Raw genomic sequence first — 17,563 nt, 5'->3', positions numbered from 1 at the left:
TGACGTCGCGCAGCCTCGTCCCCGCCGCCGCGGCCGCCATTGGAGTTGGCTACCCCCCCTCAGCCTGTCCGCTACCTCCCGCTACCGCCCGCTGTTCCCGGCCCGCGTGCCCACAAGCTGCCGCCGCGCCCGGCCGTGCCCGCGGGATTGGCGGCGGGGCCCGGGGACGCGCGCGGCGTGACAGGCCCGGCCTCGCGGGAGGCCCGAGCCGGCGGCGCCCCGGTCCCGCGCCGCACTGTTCATGAAGCATGTCGGCCACCAGCGTGGACCCCCAGGTAGGCGCGTCTCGGGACCACGGTCGCGAGGCCAGGCCGGGGGACAGAGGTTGCGGTCTGGGCCGCGCAGGGGACCTGGAGGCTGGGCTTGGAGGGGTGGGGGGGGTGCGAGGTCCGGGCCGGGAACCGAGAGGCCGGGGTCAGGGCTTGGGTCTCCGGGCCGGACGACCGGGATACCAGGCCCGGCTGGAGTTACGGGTTCCGACGGCGGGGTCCGCTGGGCCGAGCCGGGGGTCAAGAGTATGGGAGATCCGGAGGCCGGGCCGGGATCGTATCGTCCTCCCGTGGAGCATTCTTCCCGGATAGTAACTTTTGTGTTTCCTTCCCCGGGCTGGGTGGTGTCCACCCGCATATCCTGACCTGCGGCGACGCAGAGAACAAAAGGACAAGATAATAAAGGTGAGGAGAGTTCCGGGAAGTGGACTTTGGAGGAGCACGGGGCGGGGGGGGGGGGCGGCAGCAGCGTCAGTCCGTGCGGACGAGAGAAAAAGTCCCATCACCCTTGCCTGGAATCCGAAACTTAGTTTTCCTCCGTCAGTTCGGGGGGGAGAGGGGGGACGGGTGGATGAAACTTTACTTTTCCGGGGATATCTGACAGATGAGGAGGGAACTTAGGAAATAAAGGCGTACCCGGAGTAGTTCATGCCTCCTCTGCAAGAGCAGTTAACCTGGTGGGGGAAGGAAATGGTGATAAGACACCCTCGCAGAGGCTATGGGGGCTGAGTGATGGTTCTCTGTTGCTAGGTAGTGAGTGGATGGCTCTCGGGGAAGAGTCACAGCAAGCCTGTGTTCCTCGGAGGCTCTGCCCTCCTCCACCCTAAGTTACAGTCCCGTGATAAGTTCGTGGTCATCCGTGGTTAATCCTGGCTTTGTAATAAACTCCCAAAACTCAGTCTTGGAAAGTGACACTGAAAAACGTCTTCTTGGAAGATTTTTCAGCCACTGCATGTTGTTGTTACTTGGATGTAACCAAATATGGTTCATCGTGTTTTAAGGTTGGAAAAGGCCCAGCACTTTTATTTACCATTCCTTCCCTTTCCTTTACTGGCTGTGCGCGGTAACAGTGGAAAGTAAGTGGAGAGTCAGATGATAGTGAGCTTGGGTTACAGCCCCTTCCGACTGAGTGAGCATCGTGCCCTCTTCAGGTCTTCCTGCATAACCGGGCCCTTAGAGTGTGTGTCCTCTGTTTGCCTGGCATAGATCTTCGGAGGCCCTGTCCGTTTCCTCGGCTGGGGGGGTCAGTGATACAGCACCTGCAGGCATATGGGGGGCCCCCCGTGGGTTCGTCCCGCCGGTGGGGTGGGGTGGGGGCAAGGCATCACAAGACCCTCAAAAGCCTGGCTGTAAGTTTCTTGCCGTTTATTTCTATTTGCAACAAAATGACCTGACCGAATTATGATTATGTCTTTATAAGAACATAGTTTAATTTATGGGAAGTTGTGCAGTACCAGTCTAATTAGGCTCTAGAGAGTACGCCCATTCTGAAGTAAGATTGTGTCTACTAAAATTTGATGAAAAAAGAATTTACTGAGGTTCCCATGCTTAAAAGTATTTTTTTTAAGCCTGGAGATAATAATTTGCAACTTCTTGTTCTAGTACAAAATGGTTCTTTACATCAGAAGGACACAGTTCATGACAATGACTTCGAGCCCTACCTTTCTGGACAGTCCAATCCGGTGAGTTCATTTTATTAGCTTGCCACTGTTTTTAGATAATTTTGTTTGTAACACCTTTACTATCATATTTCTGTTTTCCCACCCTAAACAGGAAAGAAGCAGACTAGGAAGTATTAAAAATGGTAGAGTAGTCTTGAAGAGTTGATCTGAGCAGGTCTTCCTGCTGGGCCTGGGGCCTGAGGCTGATGTGAAGAAGTATAGCACCCCGCTGAGATTGGGTACTGGCAGACTTCTAGTTGACCCTCCGCAGGTGTGGGTTGGGGATAGAGTGCTTTTTTTATGGTGTAAGGGAATGTGTGGTTCCCCGAAGCTTTGTGCCATGTTCATTTTGTCTCTGGGGGTTTGAAGTTAGGATTTAGGAGAGTAGCTAAGCACTGAACAGTGCAGCAGACCCCTTTTCTGTGTGTCAGGTGACTTGCCTTCCTTGAACCTTGGTTTTCTTTTACATGAAAAAAAATATTAGAGCTGCTCTTAGGCTTTTTGGGAGATTGGTGTTAGAGAGGATGTGTGCCTATATGGTCCAGCAAGCTTCAAGGGCCTATGTTCTCAGGTAATTCAGGATTTCTTACTTTGGCACTATGAAATACCTCTCTCCTTCCCCTTTCATGTGTATGTATATGTGTATGGGCACAGGTATGTGTCTATCAAGGTGGGGGTGTCAGGAATTGTCTCCTGTCACCTCTCTCTCTCTCTCTCTCTCTCTCTCTCTCTCTCTCTCTCTCTCTCTCTCTCTCTCTCTCTCTCTCTCTCTCTCTCTCTCTCTCTCTTGGTTTTTCGAGATGGGGTTTCTCTGTATTGTTTTGGAGGCTGTCCTGGAACTCTCTCTCTGTAGACCAGGCTGGCCTCAAACTCACCGAGATCCTCCTGCCTCTGCCTCCCGAGTGCAGGGTCTCTTAAACCTAGAGCTTCCCAGTGTGGCTAAGTTTCAGTTGCTTTGGGAATCTCCTGTCTTTACAAGTAGGCCACCATACTCATCTGCCGTTTACATGGGTTTGGGGGACTGACTCTGGTCCTAAAGCTTGGGCAGCAGTCATTTTAAACTGAGCCATCTCCCCAGCCAAGACTTTTATTTTTTATGTGTGAGTATGGGCTTGGGCAGGTAGCTAGATCCTCTGGAGCTGGAGGTATAGGTGGTTGTGGACTGCCTACATGGGTGCTGGGAACTGAACTGTAGTCCTGTAAGAGCAGCAAATCTCACTCAACCTCTGAGCCATCTCTCTAGCTCCAAACAATTAAAAAACATTTTTGTATTTATCTTTTGAAAATTCCACATGTATATACAGTCTATGTTGATCATAGCAGCTTCGCACTTCCCCATTGTGTGGGGTGGTGTGTGTCTGTGTCCGTCCGCTTTCATGTCCTCTCTTTCCCCCAACCTACTGGGACCATGGGCATTTTATGCCAAAGCATTGTGGCTGTTTCTGCTCTATAGGATCACCAGTTATATTCCCATCCCACCTCCGCCCACTAGATTCCCTAGTTAGCTTCCCACAAAAATTGTCTGCAAGAAGCCCTCTGGCAATTTTATTGCCATGGATAAAAGTCATAGGCAAGCTGGGCATGATTGTACACACCTTTGATACCAGTACTTAAAGGTAGAGGCAGTTAGATCTCTTGAGTTCAAGGCCAGACAGGACTATGTAGTGAGACCTGTCTCAAAACAAACAGCCGTAGGCAATTTGAAATTTAGGTTTAACCATAGTGACTGCTACTTTTAAATGCATGCTGCATATTTAGAGTAAACCAGGGTTTTGCCTGCTCTTGTCTGTTTTGTTTTTGCTTATCTGCCCCTTCTAGATCATCTTAGAGCTTTTCACAACTTCTCTCCTTCCCACCACTTTCAGCATCTCAGAAGCCTAAGAGTCTCAAGAAGCCTGAACCTATAGGGTTGCATGGTTGCCCCTGACGGGCAGTGTATCAAGTTGAGGAACTGACTTGGCCTTAGTCATGGGCTGTTGGCCATGGCAAGAACAAGAAGTTACATAAACCTAATCTTTTGAATATTGTATTTCCTGGTTTTCTTAGTAGTGGTATGTACTAAATATTAACCAAAACAAGGAACTAGGGTTGCCTTAGTACATTTGAAATGTGTCTTTCTAAAGTAGGGGTTCGTGGACTGTTTGGGAGGCTCCTGCCCCACTGTCAACTGCATGCCACTGCAGTCTTTGGCGTGGAAGCCATGGAAAGGAATGTCCTTCAAGGTAGCAAGCACTCCCAGTGAATAGCTTTGAAGTGGTTCCTTGTCTGTATGTTCAGATGTGAACTTAACCAACACATCACTTAAGAGTAAATGTGTGCTGCTGGTGGCATATTTTCTAGAAGCGCCCAGCTTTGTTAAGAGATAGGTAGAAAGTACCAGCACAGGAAGCTTCCAGGCTTTCGCTTAAGAAAGAAGCAGCTGAGGACCAACATGGTGGTCATTTACCTGTTTAGAGAAGCTGGAGCCCTCAGACATCTGGGGCCTTTTGTCTTTGTGTTGCTTGTTTCTTCATGTGGGGCCAAAAGGCCATCTGCCTCCCTGCTTTTCTAGTACATCCTAGTGCCCAAAGATTGTTCAAAATGCTTGATGGACACTGTCACGTGTGTTGTTTCATGTGGCCATTTGTGAGGAACTGCTGGCCTTGGGAGCTCTTAGCTTATCTTGAAAATTGAGCCTACCCAGTCACCCCAGGGTTTTTTTTCAATCAGGCATTGTTTTGTTTTGTTTTTTCCTCCTTTTTTTTTTTCCACCTGCAGCCCAGAGTTAAGTGAAATAATGCTGTGCCTTGTTAGGGCGTATGCAGCCTCTGTTGTTTGTGAAGCTCTGGAAGAAACTTGATACTTGGGTTACTGCCATATCTAGGCAGTTCTGGTAGGCTCAGGGTTAGCACATTTGTGCCTGGCTATCAATCCTGTGTCTGGTTTGGATTTTTGAGGTTGTGTGTACATAAGTTTCCTTAAAAGGTCCAGTGGTAGTACCCAGTAAGGAGGGATTTGCTACCACTACAGCTTCCCAGAGTGGCAGTGAAAGGATACAGTGGGTCTTTACTAACTCCTTAGTAAGTTGCTTAAGAAATTTACTAAGAAATTCCTTGTAAGAAACTGCTGTCTCTGCTGTATCAGCCAGATAATGGACTGACATTACAATCTCAGAAGGCTCAGCCTCGAAGACCAAGAAAGTGCCTGACTTGAGTCAGTGTGCAGTGTTTTTCTCTAACATCTCCTCTGTCTGTGGCCATCTCCTGAAACAAATGTGGTAGTGCTGATTGACAGAGCAGTTCCCAGGAGTCCTAGTCACTTGGTCACTTTTCAGCCTTGCCCTCAGTGCCTTCCTTTCACATAATTGCTTTGATTCAATGAAGTGCATGCGTCTCAGCAGGCTCCAGAGGTGATCTGCTGCTGGACTTGGAAGAGACTGCCCTACATCTTCCAGTGTCAGTCACTCTGATGCACACTTACCTTATTGTTTAAGTGGTCTCAGAAAAAAAGGGCAGAGGAAGTTCTAATCATACAGAGGGAGGTGGAGAATTTGGATGGGCTCTGCATGCTTTACCAGCAGCCCTGGTGTATTTCCAGAGTATATTTGAAGTAAGTTGTTGCACGAGTAAACAAAGCAGGCAGCATATACTGCACTAATGGAAACCACTTCCTCCCAGGAAAGGTATACACGTGGACAGGTACTCAGCCTGACTTAAAGAGTTGGAAGCAGCAGATACAGGGTTCCTCTGCATAAAATGGCCTGGTTGAGGTAGCTTCACAAAGTAGCCCAATAACTTCACTTTCAGAGATTGAAAAGAAATGTGATGGAGGTAATAGAAACTGATAAAAACTGTGATTGGACAGTTTCACAGTGCCCGTGGCCTCCGGGATGGGGTGGGTTAGATGTGAGGCTGCTGGTTCACAGGCAGAGGGAGGGCGTGACTAGGTGTTTAGACAACCTCCTGGATGCCTGCAGCATTTTTCAGAGAATCTTAGTAAACAGTGGCCTTTTTTATCTGTGATTTTACTTTTTCCATGGGGTTTAATTTTATCATTGCTTATTCCTTCCTCTGTCTGACAACTCGAGGAAGCAATGAGGTCTCCCCAAAGCTGTGCCTTCCAGACTGCTGACTGCTTCTCTTCTCTGCTGCCTGTCCTACACATGTGTTTCTGCATGCACATCTTTAGTTGAACCCTCACACTCCTATCTTGAGGTGTGATGATTTTTTTACAGAGGAAGTTACCTAGAATCTTAGTGTAAGGATCTGAAAGAAGCACAATTTTAGGATTTGGGGTAGGGTTAAGGGAGGTGTTGTGCTTGAATCTACTGTATTAGGTAGTACAGGCTGTGGAATAGTGGGGACCACCTTTTGTGTGGTTCAAGTGCATGCTAGGCTGTTCCTATAAGCTCTGTTTGTGACCTGTGTGTTATGTCTGTTCTTTAGATGGTAGTGCTTCAGGTGGGCTTTGAGAGAGGCTGAATGTGATGGGTCATAATCCTACATTGTGTCATTTTCGATTAAGGCTTAAGTGTAAGTCAGAGTGACTAGAGCATATTTTCTGAATCCTTATTGCTGTTTCTCTGTTGGTTTGTGGCATGGGAGGTTTAGAATGACATACCACCATCTTCCCTCCCATTTGCCCTTCTCGTGCATTAGCATGGTTGCTCCACGAAAGGAATCTGTATGATTTCCTCACAGAGGAAGGCTTCTATCTACCAGACCTCACTGGTTTCTTCCTCCTGTCCTGCTGCTCAGGCTCCTTTGAAGGATGCTGGGAAGGAAATACATGACAGGAGGTTGCAGTGGAGGAGCCAGAATCACTGAACTTTCAGGAAAATGTGAACTCAAGTTTTTTTCATGTTTATAGATTATGATAACCTGTTTGTAGATGCTAAAAGTTTTCATTAACAGGGAAACAATTACTTCATGTTAAATGATAGTTCTGAAATGGTGTGGTGCTAAGTGGAGCTTTCTTACTTCACTAGACATGTCCACCCTGAGCACAGATTGCCAGTCTAGGAACGTATCTTCATTTACCTCACTGATGCTTCACTTTCAGAGATTGAAAAGAAATACAATGGAGGTAATAGAAAATAGTCTGTTGGTGGGGTTAAAGTAAAAACTGAAATCGAGTCCAAAGCACTTCTGTTATGGTGCCTGTGGGCCAGGTGTGGGTAGGGCCAGATTCTGAGCAAACCTCAGCTCATGATCTCCAAGAGATGTTATCCTAGAGCTGCCAGCTTCCAAGTCTACACCTGCAGCCTTGGCAACTCCTTAGATGGAGAAGCATTCCATCCTCCCCCTACCCTGTGACCCTTGGGTTTAGAAAGACTCAACAGCAGGTCTCTTAGACTCCAGGGACTTGATATTGGCACAGGCGTTGGAACCAGCCAAGGAGCCCATGCTCCACTCTGATCACCCATGAGTGTGTCCAGGAACCCATGAAATGGGAAGGACAGACCCTCAGAAAAACCCAGCTGTGGTAGCTATCAAATGTTATGTAGAAGAGGATCTTGATTGAATACCAGTGCTCAGGTGTGTCAGTAGGCCAGCGAGCTGGAGCCTGCTGGTCCTAAATGACGGTCAGAGCCATCTCAGTGCATTGTTAAAGGTATCCTCACGCTTTGCTCTGTCATCCGTGTTCATTTATAAACATTGCTACTTGGGGGCTGGAGAGATGGCTCAGAGGTTAAGAGCACTGACTACTCTTCCAGAGGTCCTGAGTTCAATTCCCAGCAACCACATGGTGGCTCACAACCATCTGTAATGAGATCTGGTGCCCTCTTCTGGCCTGCAGACATACATGGAGGCCGGATGTTGTGTTCATAATAAATAAATAAGTCTTTAAAAAAATTAACATTACTACTGCAGCCCTGGGTTGGATTCCTCTGATGGTGAGACAAAAGGATGCTTTGGCTGGGTCATATCACCTGAGTTCAAATACAAAGGAGGCTTTGTATTTTTTATTTTTGATACAGGGTTTCTTTCTCTGTGTAGCCCTGGCTGTCCTAAAACTCACTGTATATACCAGGCTGGCCTCGAGCTCAGATCTGCCTGCCTCTGCCTCCTGAGTGCTGGGATTAGAGGCGTTTGCCACCACCACCCATTGAGGATTCGTATTTTGAGGCAACAGCTTGGGTTGCATTTGTTACTAATTTCTCCGGATCTAGACTTTTTGTTTTGAAACATTGGCAGCCCATAGTTTTCATTTAGAAAAAAAAATAATTCTGTGTTACATTAGGTTTGTTTCTGCTCTGCCTGTATATGAGATGATTGGCATGATGGGCTATATGACAGGAATCTAACTCATCACCTGTTTTGTTTTCACAGAGTAACAGTTACCCCTCGATGAGTGATCCTTACCTGTCCAGCTACTATCCACCATCCATTGGATTTCCTTATTCCCTCAGTGAGGCACCATGGTCCACTGCAGGGGACCCTCCCATCCCATATCTCACTACCTATGGACAGCTTAGTAATGGAGACCATCACTTCATGCATGATGCTGTTTTTGGGCAGCCGGGAGGTCTGGGGAACAACATTTACCAGCACAGATTTAATTTTTTCCCTGAAAACCCTGCATTCTCAGCATGGGGGACAAGTGGTTCTCAGGGGCAGCAGACTCAGAGCTCAGCCTATGGGAGCAGTTACACTTACCCACCAAGCTCCCTTGGTGGCACAGTTGTTGATGGGCAGACAGGTTTTCACAATGATACTCTCAACAAGGCACCCGGGATGAACAGTCTGGAGCAGGGCATGGTTGGCCTGAAGATTGGGGATGTTACCACCTCTGCAGTTAAGACAGTGGGTTCAGTTGTCAACAGTGTGGCACTGACTGGTGTCCTTTCTGGCAATGGTGGGACAAATGTAAACATGCCAGTTTCAAAACCAACTTCATGGGCAGCCATTGCCAGCAAACCTGCAAAACCACAGCCCAAGATGAAAACAAAGAGTGGGCCGATAGTGGGGGGTGCTTTGCCTCCTCCACCTATAAAGCATAACATGGACATTGGTACTTGGGATAACAAGGGCCCTGTTTCAAAGGCCTCGGCCCCCCAGCAGACACCATCCCCCCAGGCTGCCCCACAACCCCAGCAGGTAGCTCAGCCTCTCCCTGTTCAGCCCCCACCCTTGGTCCAGCCACAGTATCAGAGCCCTCAGCAGCCACTTCAACCCCGCTGGGTGGCTCCTCGAAACAGAAATGCAGCATTTGGGCAGAGTGGAGTGGCCAATAGTGACAGTAATTCTGTTGGAAATGCCCAGCCTACTTCTGCCCCAAGTGTAGAATCCCACCCTGTCCTGGAGAAACTGAAAGCTGCCCACAGCTATAACCCTAAAGAGTTCGACTGGAATCTTAAGAGTGGGCGGGTGTTCATCATCAAGAGCTATTCTGAGGACGACATCCACCGCTCCATCAAGTACTCCATCTGGTGTAGCACTGAACACGGCAACAAGCGCCTGGATGGCGCCTTCCGCTCCATGAGCAGCAAAGGGCCTGTTTACTTGCTCTTCAGTGTCAACGGGAGTGGACATTTCTGTGGGGTAGCAGAGATGAAGTCCCCTGTGGACTACGGCACCAGTGCTGGAGTGTGGTCCCAGGACAAATGGAAGGGGAAGTTTGACGTGAAGTGGATTTTTGTCAAGGATGTGCCCAATAACCAGCTGCGGCACATCAGACTTGAGAATAATGACAACAAACCTGTCACAAACTCCCGTGATACACAGGAGGTACCCTTAGAAAAAGCAAAGCAAGTGCTGAAAATTATTGCTTCATACAAGCACACAACCTCCATCTTTGACGACTTTTCTCATTATGAGAAGCGCCAGGAGGAAGAGGAGGTGGTGCGCAAGGTGAGTTGTCCTTAGCACCTGTTAAATGTGTCTGTGTCTGTCTGCATGCCAGGTGACCTTCCCAGTAAGTAAGGGGCAGGCTGTTGATGGGCCAGTGGCATGTTCCCGGCCAGCCTTAGTCAGAGCAGTCTGAGACAGCACAAGTGTCTCTCTTAACTTAGCTATCACATCATTGGAATGAGCCAGTAGTGTGATGTTTGAGTGGATGTCAAAATCTGTCTCTTTCCCATCATGAGGCATGGCAATCTGGAACACTGTGTACTTAAGAACAAAGGATGCAGGGAAGCTACTTTTCTGAAGTATGATCTTGGTTCTTTCTAGCTTCTGTTCAGTGAGCACACTTAGAAATTGTTGTTCATGTGGCACCAAGGAAGCCAAGGAGACTGCCCATGTGGTAGAATTGGCTGTGCCTTAACGTCCCCGCTGCCCAAGCATTCATGCTTGAACACTGCCACATAGCATTGGAAGCTCTGGGCCTAAAGGTCAGTTTCTGTTTTCCTTTTAGGAACTCAAAAGGCCTGCAGTTTGGGAAACCTTAAATGCACATCATTTCAGTACTAAGAAGAATGGGGCAGAGTAGGAAGCGGACTTGGGATCCAGATGTTTTATAATTAGTGATTGTGGTTATATGGCTAGGTCATTTGGCTGGAGATGGCCATAACCAATGTGAGGCCATTTGCTCTTCAGAACAGAAATGGTTTTCAGAAATGAGACAGAGCTGGGCGTTGGTGGCACACACCTTTAATCCCAGCACTCAGGATGCAGGGGCAGGCAGATCTCTGTGAGTTTGAGGCCAGCCTGGTCTGCAGAGTGAGCGAGTTCCAATACAGGCTCCAAAGCTACAAAAGAAATCCTCTCTGGAAAAACAAAACAAAAACAGAAATGAGACAAACAGTCTCAATGTGTATTATAGAGCTTTTATTACCCAAGAGCATTGTCCTGGGATTCTGTTTCTTTCATGAAATGGCAGTTAGCATGGGCAGGTAATCATTGCATTGGCCTCCAGTCTTTTTGTCCTCTGAGTTAGATGACTTGGTTGTGTGAATAAATAACTTAGCATTTTGAGCAAAGTGTGGAGCAAGCCAGGCGGTAATGCTACTGGTAGTGCCATTAAGTTACCCTCATCACAAGTAGTGATAAAGCATTAAGGGATGACATTTATTTCCATAACTGAAATTATGTAGGCTTAGCTTTTTGCTTTTTTTTTTCCCAAGACAGGATTTTTCTGTATAGCTTTGTAGACCAGGCTAGCTTCAAACGCACAGAGATCTGCTTGCCTCTGCCTCCCAAGTGCTGGGATTAAAGGCATGCGCCACCATCTCCCAGCTCATAGGTTTAGCTTCTTAGGTTTAAAATAACAGGCATTCCTTAACAGTGACATATCATATGTTCTTAGAAATGGGTTGTTAGTGACTTTGTTTTGCTAACATCATCATCATCATCATTATACACACACGCATGTACGCGCACACACACACAGATTCCTGGGATGTCAGACCATTTGGGACCACTGTCTTAGCACAGTATTGTTAGTGCAGCCTCTGCCTGCAGTAAAACAGAAATAGTGAATGAAGCTTAGGTCCTCTTTTATCTAGTAGATAGCTATTTTGGTCCTTTTATCTGATGGCTAGCTATTTGTGTGCACGTGTGTTTATGCTAAGTTTTCCCTTAAATATTGAATCATTAGAGTTCCATTAAAATGTCCTGGGTGGGGCAGGAGAGATGAGTCAACGATTAAGAATGTAGGCTGTTATTCCAGTCTGCTTATGTTCATTTCCTAGCACCCATGTGGCAGCTAACCACTGTACCCCTGCCCCATTGGATCTGATACTCTCTTCTGGCCTTTGAGGGCACTATACTCACACGGTCCATAGACCTATACATTCAAGCAAAATACTCATACACATAAAAGTAAATAAAATCTCAAAAAACAAAAAACATTCAGTTCTTTTAAAAATGTACTAGGTCTCAGAGATTGGTGATAGGCTTAGGGATAAAATTCTGCGCCTCATCTAGCTGTATCTTTAAAATTCTGTGTTTTTTTTTTAACTGTACAACTGAATTTTGTTAAGTTTTTATGTATGTGTGCCTTCATAAGTTAATATGCATCACATGTGTACAGGTGCTTGCAGAAGTAAGACAAGGGTGTCAGATCCCCTGGAACTGCAGTCAGAGATGGTTGTGAACTTTCCGATGTGGGTGCTGGGAACCAAACGCATGTCCTTGGCAAAAACAGTGTAATTCCCTAATTCTACCATCTTAAATTATAAACTGGATTCTTAGACAGTAATGTCTGTCAGTTCTCAGCTAACTGTGGTCTTGTTACGGTAAGCCTTTTGAGTGACCTGCAGTGGTTACCAGCATTGGCATGTTATGGTTAGGAACTCTGGTGGTTCTTACACCTCCTGAAGTATACTGGAGGTCATCATGAAGACTGTCCTAGGGAGGACTGGTGAATCTTACCTAAACTGTGACAGCCCAGCCACAAAGCTTTTCATCCATGGAATGGAATGTTAAGTTGCATTATTGAAGAAGACAAATGAATACTCTTGATTTTTTTTTAAATGGTCCTGGTGGAATTTCAAGCATCTCTTTACCCATTTGTGGAACAATATTTCCATTTTTTAGAAGAGTCATACCTTTGCTGTGCCTTACGCCAGCTGCCTACCAGGTACTCCATTTCCCTCCTTCCAGGAGGCAGTACTGTTGGTTTGTCTAGGAGTTGGAATCCCAGGTGTCTTGGGATTGACTCTGGGCTGCTGAGGAATGCTGTTTCATCTTAAGAATGAAGTGGGAAATCAGACATGGTGGCACACACCTGTAATCCCAGCACTCGGGAGGCAGAGTCTGGTGGACTCTGAGTTCCCTGTCTCAGAAAGAATGAAGTGGGGTAGAGGGTGAAGAGCTGCTCCGCTCTCTGGGCTAAAATGTACTTGTCAAATGTTTGAGGCTCTGACCTGAGGACAGACCCATCTTCATCATTCAGCTAGACCTCACCACTTTTAAGTAGCATCTGGTGTTTAGAAAGCAAAACATAGCTAACAGTTCCACAGTTTTCCTGTCCAGCTATAAATTGAAAATATACTAATTTCTTTCTTTTTTTCTTTCTTTGGTTCTTGGAGACATGGTTTCTCTATGTAGCTCTCGCTGTTCTGGAACTCACTTTGTAGAACTGGCTGGCCTTGGTTCTAATAATTTGTTTCCCCAGACAGGGTCTCACTATATAGCTCTGGCTAGTCCTGGACTCCCAAGAGATCTATCTTCCTCTGTCTCCTAAGAACTGGGTTCTGGATACACGGTTTGTGTTTTTTTTGTTTGTTTGTTTGTTTTTTTTTTGTTTTTTTTTTTGAGAAAGGGCCTTAGATACCTTTTTTTTTATTTATACTTACTACATTCTACATATTTGTGTGGGTGTGTGTGTAAAAGAATGGGGGTCGGTTCATTCCTTTTGTCATGTGGTCCTGGGGAATCAAGCCCAGATTGTCAGGCTTGGCAGCATATATCCTAGCCTGCTGAGCCACCTTGCCATTCCTATACAGTTTTGTTTAATCTATAAACAGGCCTTTCTTAGGGTATTTATAGTATTGACAGTTTAGTGTTGTGCACAGTGCCCGTTGGCTGGAGATAGCTGCAGTATTCTGACCCTAGTCTGACAGGCCTGAGGGGTGTGTCACATACACATTTAGCTGAGCAGCCTTTGACTTGGAAACTGGATAGACAACTTAATGGACTCAACTCAGACACTCAAGCATGTTTGCTGGGCCTCTAGGGATGACCTGCACTTCCTCTTTGAGCAGTGCCCCCTTTTCCCACCCAGAAAAAAAATCTGAGTAATGTTACTTCTTTAAAGAGCAGATGGCAGACTCTGCAGCTGTTGGTGAGGCTGAAGGAGCCAGACTCTGTCCCCCCTCCAGATGCTTTAGTAGCCGCCCTTGCACTCGGGAGACAGGCTTCTGCTCGAAGAGAATTACACTTCAGGTGGAGGGTTATGAATTCTCGGTAGTTGTCTACCTACTCATTGATGTAGGTGCTCACTTCCGGGTGAGAAGACAGTGGTGAGGTCTCACTTCAGACTCTAGATGGCAGTCATCTCTGTGCCTGCCATATGTTTAGTCCAGCTTAGCCCCAAAGACAAGTACAGATGCTACTCAGATACACTGAATGTAGTTAGATGTGGTGACACATACCTGTGGATTCCAATGCTTAGGAAGTGTGAGCAGGAGGATCAGCAGCAGGTCAAGGCCAGCCTTAGGTATGTGAAACCCTGTCTAAAATCAAACAATCCAAACTGAGCAAACTGGACGCTCCGCTAGCAGCTTTCTCTTGGTTCACACCTAGGATGACCATGCCAACCTTTAACCTCTAGGTGTAGTATTTCTGCTCTTTCTCCAATAGCATGACAGTGGCACCTGAGGGAGAATGGGGATGGGGGGGCAGGAAGGCGTGCAGATATGTGATTGCTATACAGAGGGTCTTAGAAGGGTCAGGACAGAACATGGTGCTTGGTGTGAGAGTGGCAGTGCATGCTCCTTGCATCAGAGACCCTGTCATGGGCTGAGTTTAGGAAAGACAAGTTGGCTTCTAGACCCACTGATCAGAAACCAGAAAGGCAAACAGCAGGAAAGAGTTTGGATGTAAGTCCCAGATTGGTGTGTCATGCATACTGGGGTGGGGAGCTGTCTAGTAGAGGGGGTTAGCCAAGTTGAGAAGCTATGCCATGATTTGGTCAGTACTTCTGGAGGCCACAGAGGGAACTTGAGCTGGTGGAAAGGGCTTAAACTAGATGGATCTAATTTGTCTTCCAGTCCTACCTAGCCCTAACTTGGAGCTTACTTTTTAGTTGGATAGACTTTGGCATTTTCTGAGTGATTGGTTTGTTATGAGAGAAAATTTAAGAAAATGGTCCCTGTGTACTAGGCATGCTGGAGTGTCCTTTGCATGCCAGTCCTTCCGTTGAGTGCAGGTGCCTTCATAATTCTGCTATGTTTGGTTTTTTTGTTTGTTTGTTTGTTTAGTTTTTAAGGCAGGGTTTCTCTGTGTAGCTTTGGAGCCTGTCCTGGAACTCTGTTTATTGACCAGGCTGGTTTTGAACTCAGATCCACCTGCCTCTGCCTCCTGAGTACTGGAATTAAAGGCCTGCACCACCACCACCCGGCTCTACTATATTTCTTTAGTAACATGATTGGCACATGAGGGAGAGCTGGCTGGGTTGGGAGAGGGGAGGCGTGATTGGACACAGTCCCATGCCTTCTGTGCAGAGGGTCTTCTTGAGAAAGGATAGGACAGTGTGTGGTGCTGGAATGTAGATAGTGGCCCCTCTGGGGGCCCGGCTCCTGGTTCAGAACCAGGTCTACAGGGATTCACAGACAAGCACACATCCCTATATTTGGCTGCAGCCCATGAAGTAGCCTCAGGCCTCACCTTTGTGTGTCTTCACCTGCAAATCATGAACTAATCTCATCTCCTCTTCTTTTTACAGGAAAGGCAGAATCGAAACAAACAATAAGGACAAACCAGTTTGGTTTTGGTTAATGGTTGACTTTGAAAACAGAGTTTTAAAGCTGTATGCTTGGTGCTGTCTCCGAGTCAGCTCCAGTGTCGTCCTCGTGCGGGGTTGATTGTTGCATCTTTATCTTTGTAGTTCATTTTTGCCAGATGGATCTGCATTCATTTGTATTTTTCTATGTATTATAATATTGTAGAACTCACTAATAAAGGAGTATTTTGTTTGTCAGCTTATCAGTCAGATTGACCTAATACAAAATATAAATATCCTTCAAAACAAAACACCTAATACATCCCAAAGATATTTTTATTTTGGCAGAAATTATGTTCTTACTCTTATATCCTGTCATTTAATATCCCTATAGGATACTTCATATTTTTTGCCCTCTATTGCTTTACAGTAAACAAAGCCCATTCAGCATGTGCTGTTGACGTCTTCTCACAGTGCTGAAGTGGCTTGCCATTCTACTATCTGTGGTATCCATCCATCAGAATGCTAACCTGCCCTTTTGAGTTTCCTACTAGACAGATAACTTTTAGTTTTCCGGCGTGACCACAGCTGTCTGGAGAAGCTGTCCATAGTTCAGTGTCCACACAGAGCAGTGCTCCAGCTCTCCTTGCCACCATCTGCCACTGCATGAGGTTGGGGCTGTGTGGCAAGGAAATAGAAGGTGTTTTAAGTCTGGTTCAGCGTTGTGACATTCTTAGTTGTTCGCAGATCATTTTTAGTTGTCCTCTTTCTTCACTTGAGAATCCTGATGCTGTCTTAAGTTTTTATACCAGTAACGCTAAGCTTTAAATGTAGGATCTGATAGTACAGGCAGTGTGATGGATGCTGCTGCCAACTGTAAATTTCACTGTGTGTCTAATTTTTTTTTTCCTGTTGAATGAATGGGTGAAAAAAAAGCAAAAAATTCTTTAGGAAACAAATTTGCTATCATGTTTTGTGGAATGAGGAGCCGTGGAGGAGCTCACTGCCACCTGGAGTTGGAGTTAGCATGAAAGTGGTGCTCATGCCCGACGCCCTCGCATACTGAATCTGCACGCGCCCACTGTAGAGGATCCTTATTGTCTTAGAGAGCAGATACCTTCTGAAACTATTTACTGCAAAAGACCCTCTCAGTTACCATTTAAGCTGTATTATTTAGACTTGTATTTAGAACGTGTCACTTCCTCAAGCTGTTACTGCCTGTACGGAGTCGTGGACAACATCGGATACCTGTCCTCTAGGAGAATACAAGCCTTAATAAACACCTGTTGAGCAAGTTTGCGTTTTTTGTCTTCCCTGCTGTGTTTCTTGTTTCTGCTATAACTGCAAATCTATGGAGTCTGCTCTAAGCAGTGGAAGCCAGAGGCTGCAGTTTTGCTCACCCCTGGGTACTAAAAAGACAGAGGGGCTTTAGTAGTTCCATCTATAGGATCAGTCTCCCCAAACTCATGAGAATTTGCAGATACTAACATAGGTAGAAGAACTCTGCTTAGTTTGCACACCTGTCCCCAGAGATACTCCTTGATCAAGACAGGGTTCTCTGTGTAGTCCTGACTGTCCTGAAATTCAACTATGTAGACCAGGCTGGTCCCAAACTCACAGAGATCATACACCCCTGCCTCCCCAGTGCTGGGATTAAAGGTGTGTGCTGCCACCACCTGGCACATTCTTACATTTTCAAGTTACACTCCCTCTAATAACTAAATCCCACAAGCTAAAACATAAAGACTGGAGGTCAGAGGACAACTTGTGGGTGATTCATTCCTTGTACCATCTGGGTTCCAGGGATCAAGCTGGCCATCAGGCTTAGCAGTAAGCACCTTGCCCTCTGAGCCATCTTACTCCTTAATGTTTTAATGTTTGTTCACAGCATTTTTCTTGCAGAGGAAAATTCCAAGTGAAACCCACAAACCTAAGGTTTAGTATGGCTGCCTCCCGCCTTTTTTTTCCCTCCGGAAATGGTCTCATGTAACCCAGATTGGTGTTGAACTCCCAGTCTTCTGGTCTCTATCTCCCAGCTGCTGGGGTTGCAGGCTGTGCCTTGGTGCCAGTCTATAGCTGTTCACTTTGACTCGTGAGATTCAGATAGAGAACCTGGGTATGGTTTCATGCTTGCCCAAACACTTGCTACCTCTACCTGGAAGACAATGGTTGGTAAGGAAACTTACCTGCATTGCAACTCCAAAACACTCCCTGTATTTTGGGAAGCAGCTTTTAAAGCATGTGTGGTTTATACTCTAACTATGTGACTTGCGTATTTGTGGTCCTTGAGCTCCAAAGACAAAGAATTACTGGTTTCTAGAGCAG

General features: G+C 46.4%; 1 protein-coding gene across 2 annotated transcripts; it reads left to right on the top strand.

Annotated features, from left to right (window-relative positions):
- Ythdf1 (YTH N6-methyladenosine RNA binding protein 1) lies at positions 1–16,532 on the top strand. Of its 2 annotated transcripts, none has more exons than XM_005074529.4 (5): positions 1–275; positions 650–674; positions 1,872–1,951; positions 8,242–9,762; positions 15,242–16,532. In XM_005074529.4, the coding sequence occupies exons 1-5, from the start codon at positions 249–251 to the stop codon at positions 15,266–15,268; spliced, it is 1,680 nt and encodes a 559-aa protein (XP_005074586.1). In that variant the 5' UTR covers positions 1–248; the 3' UTR covers positions 15,269–16,532. The 2 variants fall into 2 exon arrangements, with proteins under 2 accessions (XP_005074586.1, XP_040588649.1); XM_040732715.1 differs by lacking the exon at positions 1–275 and adding an exon at positions 6,897–6,994.
- The last annotated feature ends 1,031 nt before the right edge of the window (positions 16,533–17,563 follow it).

This window comes from Mesocricetus auratus, unplaced genomic scaffold (assembly GCF_017639785.1).
Source record: "Mesocricetus auratus isolate SY011 unplaced genomic scaffold, BCM_Maur_2.0 Super-Scaffold_100028, whole genome shotgun sequence".
NCBI lineage: Eukaryota > Metazoa > Chordata > Mammalia > Rodentia > Cricetidae > Mesocricetus > Mesocricetus auratus.
The sequence above is the reverse complement of the archived record's forward strand: the minus strand, read 5'-3'. Positions and strand labels throughout refer to the sequence as shown.